At 37.6% G+C, this 8,703-nt stretch overlaps 1 protein-coding gene across 1 annotated transcript; it reads right to left on the reverse strand.

The window, feature by feature from the left end:
- Window positions 1–6,640: 6,640 nt before the first annotated feature.
- LOC118983520 (zinc finger protein 501-like) lies at window positions 6,641–8,113 on the reverse strand. The gene has a single exon (XM_037041134.1). The coding sequence runs from the start codon at window positions 8,111–8,113 to the stop codon at window positions 6,641–6,643; it is 1,473 nt and encodes a 490-aa protein (XP_036897029.1).
- Window positions 8,114–8,703: the final 590 nt, after the last annotated feature.

The following is an 8,703-nucleotide window of genomic DNA, read 5'->3' on the forward strand; positions in this document are numbered from 1 at the left end:
GAGTTTTATGATACAACTTTCTGCAAATCTAAAGAGTACAATAGTGTATATATTTCAAAAGAGTAATTTGTGTGGAACGTGAGTGCTCCCTTTTTTACCTACCTACACCCAGCATTTCTAGCAATACATGTCTGGCTTTTGAGGTTTATTCCAAGGTCTTTGTGCTTCTCAGTCTTCCCTGAAAAAAGGAGGATAGTTCCCCGTCTCTACTACATTGTGTGTATAGTAAGGAATTGGAGTAATTTAAGTTAACTAGACTGTTTCTTCAAAGGGCCTGAGGGCCATGTTCTACCTTTAGAGTGTGCCAGGGTTTTCACTTTTACCTCAAGAGCACCCCTAAATTATTTCCTAAGTTCAGTTTAGGACTGAAGAATGAGGCAGAGTACCACCCTCGAAGTCCTGCCTGCAAATGAGTTCCTTCATTTCTGAAGCCAGGACTATTGAAATATGGTGTTAAGTGAAGTGGAAAAGTTAAAATCATCTATCAAAGAACCATATTTATTATTTTGTGATGGGAACAATTTATAGGTGTAGTACATTGAATGTCCTAATGTTAAAACTGCTAATGTCCACATTGAGAAAGAAAATGATACACATAGTTTTAACATGCAATCTGAACAAGAAGAAATGCTAAACAATAGGCTGTCTATTACCATGGTAAATAGTGCAAGATGGATTCCCCCCAAAATAATCTAAAGATAGGGCAATTTAAAACTCTAAAATACAATATAGCATTGAGAATACGAAAAAGTCAGGAAAATAGTTTCAAAACAAAATGCTTTTCCTAATAGATTCCCAAGTCCCAGCTTTACTCTTGGAGATAATTGAAGTCCAAACTGCATGAACATATCACCTTCCAATTCTTACAAATAGTGTCCTCAAATATACTAGAGACAAGCGTCAGTGAAATGATGGCAATGAAAATCCTAGCACACCATTCGTGGGCATTTAAATTGTTGAATCTACTCTAGAATGAATGTAAACATCCCCTCGTTGCTTTAGACAGGAAAGCCATTTGTTCAAGACATCCCACTTAGGACACATGGACATGAACTAAAGGGGGAGAATGAGGGTAGGAGAAGGTTGCTGTGTTGAGGGTAATGAAGGGAAAAAAGGGGATAACTATAATCGCATAATCAATAAAATATTTTTTAAAAAAGACTTCCCAGTCAGAAAAAATAACCAAAAAATTGAATCTCTGCCTAAAAGACCCATACACATTTATTGGACCATCATTCTCAAAGGCCAACACAAAAACAACCACGATTATTTACAATCTATCAGTACTTTAATATTATTTCATGTAGAAAGAAATTAGAATGGAATATGTATTATACAACCATACAAGAAATAAATGTTGCCTTTTACCTATATCCATGAACTCTTTAGAGCATTCTGCTAAATGAAATAAAGGAGATGTAGGCAAAAGTGTATAATCACTCTTCTATTTGTGTATTCCAACATAAGAAAGACTAGGGCGTCTGGTCAAGATTCCAGAGAAGGTAAATAATATACTCAAATGCTCCATGAACACATCAGAAGTAAAACTAAGATACAGAACAACCATCATTCATAAACCACCTGAAATCCAGCTGAAAAGAAGTCCCAGAAATAAGCAAATAAAATGCTACTTGGAAATAGGTAGAACAAGCAAAGATACAAAAATTGTTGCTGCCACTGACACCCAGCCATATGATCTTTAAAAACTGGGAGAAATAACTGGGCTGCGGAAATTTCCCGTGAAGAATGACACGCGTCCTAGCCCCACACATGTATCCCCTGATGTCCATGCCACTGGTGGGAAGACAAATCCCGATAAATTCTGGCTGTGGAAATCAGTGAAGGATTGGTAGACATAGATGGCAGGTACCTGGAGACCCATGAGTTCCCCTTAAATGGCATGAGCACAAAATTAGAAGGACTCAGTCACTGTGAGCTTTGAAATCCTGGCAGGAATTGGACATGCAGAGAGAAAATGAAAGGTCTGGACACATGGTGAGAGTGGGAGGATTCTCATGAGACAGATGTGATGTCCGAGGTAATTGCTTCCATTCTGAAAGTATGTCCGCCATTAACATGAGACTCGGTAGAATGGGCACCATAACTTTTTCTCCTCCCACATGCCTACAGCTAGTAGCTCTACTATCCTGACTCCCTGATATGTTGCTCCACCAAGTCTCCAGGATTATCAGAGGTGTTGCAGTAGCTATTCCACAACATGTGGTCTCTGTCCCAGCATGCTTCAGACATTTGTAATATCTATGAAAAAGGCCACAACTGTCTTCTACATATCCCGTAACACTTGCTGTGTTGTCCTCGGACTGATGCCATCAGGAGCAGGACATGTTGCACAGCTTGTCTTCTTCTGGTCACCTCTAAGACAATCTAAATTAGCAGCCAACTGAAGATCTCTTTGTATCTCATAGGAAGTCGCCTAGAAGGGGGTAAGTGGCAGCACAGGTGGACATCCCAAAGCTAGGACATCTGGCAGACAACTTCACTCCCAACATAGCACCATCCAACCACCTCCTTAAGTAACAAAGTGAAGAAGCAGCCTCTGTGGTTATCAGAGTCATAGTGAAGTAAGTCTAGCTTTGAGGGACTGACCCCATAAAAGTAGATGTACCACCGCACTTGGGGTGAAAGGTCAGTTTTTGCTGTCAGTCCTCATAGTCAACTGACCCAGGTACAAATCCATCCCATTTTGGTGATAGGAAATCAAGCCTAAACTATGATGGGAGTGTGTACACTGCCCACAATGGAAAGGAGAGCACAAGTGAAGCCCCCTGATTTGGTGAACAGAAAGACTGTGCCAGTGGATTCTATAGGGCACTCACTAGATGAGTCCACTTCACAAAGGGCAAGCAACATAGCAGCTCTACACAATAAATGGAAGCAAACACAGGGAGGTCGCCAAAATTAAGATTAAAAACCTTAACCTAATTGAAAGAAGAGAACTTAGAGACATTGAAATTACAAACAATGTGACACTAACCAGAGGGGAATTGGAGGGGGATAATGGTGGGAAAGTGGGGAAGGGTTTTCAGGAACAGCTATAAAGGACATATGGACAAAACCAAGGGTAGGTGGAATCAGGGGCGGGAGGTGGGGATGGCTAGGATGGAGGCGAGTGGTGGGGGGTAAATACAGAGGACTGTACTTCAACAACAATAAAATATAAGAAAGAAAGGAATGGCCATTTTATTGGTAAAGATATATGATAATAAATATTCAGTAAGCAAGTAGATGTCACTACTACACATTTACATTCTAAAATTAATCCAAATTGAAGACTTTGATTCATGTTACATGTCAATTTGTAACAGTATAAAATATTTAAGATATATTGAAAGATAATGTTAGTACATAAAATTAAACTTTGTCAAAGTTATTGTCAAAACAATAATAACCGGAACTCTGTAGTTATACTTCTTAACACTTCAAAAATTATTTTAGAGTTCTTCAAGAAGAGTTGTCTCCACTTTAAAAAACTAGCATTTGCCTTGCTGGCATAGCTCTGTTGGGGGATGCTGGGATGCTAACCAAAGGGTGGCCAGTTTGATCGCCAGTGAGGGCACATGTCTGGGTTGTAGATCAGGTTCTCAGTGGGGCCATGTGACAAAAAAACAACAACATTGATTTTTCTCTCCCTGTCTTACTCCTCCGTCCCTTCTCTCTAAAAGTAACTAAATAAAATATTTTAAAAACATACTAAAATTGAATTATCATTTGTTAAGCACAGCACTTTGGTATTGGATAGTGAGCAGCAGTTATATAAAAGACCAGAAGAGAAACTGAGTGAGCTAACTTTATTCCCCAGAGATGCGGGAAGACGTACACAGCAGTCCTGCAGTGGCTCCAGTGAGGATGTGGCTGGATGCTGGGAAACTACAGGAGATCCCAGGACACCTGATTTAATTCAGGGTCATGTGCAGAGGACTTTGGGGTTCCAGAGCTAAGGTTACATTGTTCAAAATAAACCAGAAAAAGCAACATCTTCATAAAGTGTGCAGAGATCTTATCTACTGGCCATGTGTGGTGAAAGCCTCAGGTGCAAGGAAAACTGTTGCACAGACCAGTTGGCTGGAAGTCAGTTCAAGAAGGGACCGCTTATTGTGACTCTGTGAGATGTTATGTACTGTGTGGAATTGCTGAAGAAGATACTGGCAGTTCAAGGCTCCTAGTTACACAAAATAAATTGCATCAATAATGGAGCAGTATTATAAAGTAGCTTAGCTGAACCCTTCAAAAAAGCACATATCATTTATTGTAATTATTGGAATGTTCCATTAGGTACAATGAAATATATCAATAATCAGAATTTTTTTCACATTACTTTGTGTCTAAGGAAACCAAGGAAATAAAGTGTTACTACCATAACTGCACTGCATTATGGAATGACAAATTGTTATCTATAAACATCATTGAATTTGGAGATGTAAACACATTCCAGCAAATTCACCTTTATTAATAAAAATAATCAATTCACACGTTATCTAAATAAAGAATTTCAATACAATTTTGTTAGCATTTCTCAAACCAGACTTCCAAGCATTGGGGAGTGTTACTTTCCTTGCATATTATAATCCAAGAGCGCAGTTTTCTTTGGTTTCTAACTGGAGGCCAACTGTTGAGCAAACGTGACGTACAGCACTGTTATGCACTGACCGTTGAACTGTCGATATTCCATCACGTATCACTGATGGCTTTTATATTCCAACCACATTAACTAATATTTAACTATGACTATGATGGGGACAGATCAGGATTTTAACAAAATGACATTTTTCTTAAAGGGAGATTTAGAAAAGTAGTTAAAATTTATATCATTTCTATGTCTTAATATAATGCAAAGTAGCATGACTTCCATTGTAACATACAATAAAATGCTGAGTAACATAAAACAAACAACTTCATTTGAATTTTTCAATACATTGAAAAATCATTAGATTTTTTCACACATTGTACATTATGCTGTCCTCAACCTATTATACAAATGTAGTCATGAGTGAAGATCACCTAATATACAAGAGTTGACCGGTGGTTAAGGAAACAACAATCACCCCAGTGATTTCACACACAGCAAAAATAAAAGCATAGTAGCATTAACTGATAAAAGACTGGAATCAGTTTAATATTTCCTTCTAAAATATTTCAAATACTGTCAATATACTATAGTTTACATTCTGAGCAATTATACATATCTATTTTTAAATTTTTATTTTTATCTCACTCTTATTCAAGTACAGTTTTCTGTCTTATATTCCCAGCGCTTCCCCCCACCACCAGTGCAGACTTCCATCCCCTCCACATTTTCAAGCACACTGGACAGTAACAATTGCTGTTTTTAAACTTTGTGAAATTCTCTGTACTAATATTCTGCTTTACAGCAATAAAGAATTGAAATGTCTGCTGAAAATAGGAAATGAGGAACAATCCTTTTGTCTTAAAAGGATTTTTTGTCTTAAAAGGCTTTTCTTTAGTGATTTGATGCTTAAACAAGGTTTAGCTTTCAAAAATATTAGTTGATATAATTGTAGAGTTTCATAACTGTAAGGAACTATGCTTTATGAGCTTGCTTTCCCCAGGTTGAAATAAAAGAAATAACATTCACCCCTAGTTTAAACTCTAATTTTGGGGGAAAAAAGTGGTGGGTGTTTGTTTTTGAGAGTTTTTGTGTTCCAAGATTTATGTCATGCCTGTTTCTTTTTCAAAGCCCATGATATCTTATTATGCTTGACATTGGTCTGAACCCTATCATTAGCTCTCTACTCTGAATTATGATATTTTAAGCTGCGGTTTTTATTATATACTTTCCTACATTTTTACACCTTTCAAGCCACTTTCACCTATAAATTCTTTTGGGTTATGAGGACTGTGTTATTTCACAAAAGTCCTTCACTATTTGTGAATATTGAATTCCACCCCACTGTGCTTTCCCTAATATATAACAAGGCTGTAGGTCCAGCTGTACAATTTTCTACAATCTCTGTTTTAATGGTATTTTTATAGTGTGAATTCTCATATGCCATGTAAGAGGTGAATGTTGAAAAACGGGATTTACAATGTTGGGTATGTTTTGGAGGTAGAGTAAAATACTGCGGAAGTCTCTATGTTTAAGCAGTTTTTCTCTAGATGGGTGTGACTCATATTGGGTAATGCACCTCTGATAAAAAATACTTTTGTTATATGCACTACTTTTTATGGTTTCTCTCTAGTATGCATGATCTGATGTCGAAACGTTTTGTCACACAGTCCACATTTATAAGCCTTGTTTCCAGTACGAGTTTTCTGAAGTTTAGTAAGAGTTTTAAGTGGCTAAAGGCTTTATCCCATTTTGCACATTTAATAGGATTCACTACAGTATAAATGTACTTTGTGATGAATGAGCATTGAGGACTGTTTGAAGCTTATACCGCATAAGGTACACGTATAAGGCATTCCTGTGTTGTGAATTGTTTGATGTTGAGTAAGGTTTGAGGGCTGAAAGATGCTTTATCAGATGCTGAACACTTACAATTTGAATTTTCCGGTGCTGACAAAGGTTACATTAGAGGTTTAACAATTTACCAAATATTTCACATATATACGGCTTCTTTCAGTGTGAATTATCTAATGTTGAGTAAGGCTTGAGGTCCACCTAAAGACTGCCCCATTGAGAAAATTCATTTGACTTCTCTCCAGTGTGAAATTTCAGATGTCGAGTGAGGTGTGAGTTCAGCCTAAAAGCTTTGCCACATTGAGTACATTCATAAGGCTTTTCGCCACTGTGAATTGTTAAATGTTGAGTGAGGTTTGAGATCTGGCTAAAGGCATTGCCACATTGTGTACATTGATATGGCTTCTCTCCAGTATGAATTTTCTTATGTCGAGTAAGGTTTGAAGTTGTCTTAAAGGTTTTGCCACATTGAATACATTCATAAGGCTTCTCTCCAGTATGAATTTTCTCATGTTTATGAAAAGTAGAAGGGTCTCTAAAGGTTTTCCTGCATTGTGTACATTTGTAGGGCTTCTCTCCAGTATGAATTTTCTGATGTCGAGTAAGGTTTGAGGTTGTCCTAAAGGTTTTGCCACATTGAATACATTCATAAGGCTTTTCTCCCGTATGAATTGTCTGATGGTGAATAAGTGTTGTCTGATGCCTAAAGGGCTTGCCACATTGTCTACATTCATAAGGCTTCTCTCCAGAATGAATGTTCTGATGTTGAATAAGTATTGACCTCAGCCTAAAGGCTTTCCCACATTCAGTACATTCAAAAGGTTTTTCTCCACTGTGAATTCTTAGATGTCGAGTGAGGTTCGAGTGCTGGCTAAAGGCTTTGCCACATTGAGTACAATCATAAGGCTTTTCTCCACTGTGAATTGTTAGATGTTTAGTGAGGTTTGAGATCTGGCTAAAGGCATTGCCACATTGTGTACATTGATATGGCTTCTCTCCAGTATGAATTTTCTTATGTCGAGTAAGGTTTGAGGTTGTCTTAAAGGTTTTGCCACATTGAATACATTCATAAGGCTTGTCTCCAGTATGAATTTTCCGATGTTGAGTAAGTGTTGACCGGTGCCTAAAGGCTTTCCCACATTCAGTACATTCAAAAGGTTTTTCTCCACTGTGAATTCTTAGATGTCGAGTGAGGTTCGAGTGCTGGCTAAAGGCTTTGCCACATTGAGTACAATCATAAGGTTTCTCTCCAGCATGAACTGTCTGATGGCATGTAAGGGTTGAGGACAGTGTAAATGTTTTGCCACATTGGGTAACTTTATGAGGGTTTCTTCCAGTATGAGTTGTCTGATGTCTTGAAAGGTTTGAGATCCACCTAAAGGCTTTGCAACATTTTCTGCATTCATAAGACTTCTCTACCGCATTAATTTTCTGAGCTTGTGTGAGGTTTGACGATCTCCTGAATGCTTTTGAACATTCTCTACTCGTAGGGGAGTTTTCACCAGTATGAATTCTGTCATGCATAGCAAGATTAGAGGATTCTCTAAATTCATTGTCACATGAACTACATTTGAAAAATTTCTCTCCTGTATCAATTTTCTGATGATCATTAACATTTGAGGACAGGCTAAAGGCTTTAGCACATTCTCTACATTCATCAGAATTGTTTCCCATGTGCACTGTGTGATGATTAGAAAGAGTTGGTGTTCTCCAAAAAACTTTGTCACATTGTTTACAAATTTCAGGCTTCTGTCCAAGATAAGTTTTTTTATGTAGAATTACACCTGAGATCCAGTGACCTGTTTTAGCACAGTCTTCAAATTCATATTCTTTGCTGGGACCTCTTTTCTTATGTGTATTGAAATTTGATATTTGATTGGAGCATTTTCTGCATGTTAAATATTTGCAAACATTCTCCCTGAGAGGTATATTCATTTGTCCAGTGCTATTTGAGGATTGCTTTAAGCATTGGACATTATGACTTTGCTTGTTTGTCTTCTTCTCAGTAGGAACAACCTGATGAGTACTGTGAACTGACCTTTTGTCAAAGACTTCTCCACCGTCATAATGGCCGTCTGCAAGCTGACTCTTTGGATGGAAAGTAGAATTTGACTCATGGAGAAAACTCTTCCAATGTTCACTGGATTGACTACCTCTGTAATCATCACACACACTCTGGGAAACATTGAACACAGAAAGGCTTTTAGTGATATCTATAATTTCATTAAGCACGTAAATGTATTCCTAAATAACCATGCTGTCAT

The sequence above is a fragment of the Sturnira hondurensis genome, unplaced genomic scaffold (assembly GCF_014824575.4).
Source record: "Sturnira hondurensis isolate 20B ecotype Veracruz unplaced genomic scaffold, ASM1482457v3 Scaffold0000451, whole genome shotgun sequence".
Lineage (NCBI taxonomy): Eukaryota > Metazoa > Chordata > Mammalia > Chiroptera > Phyllostomidae > Sturnira > Sturnira hondurensis.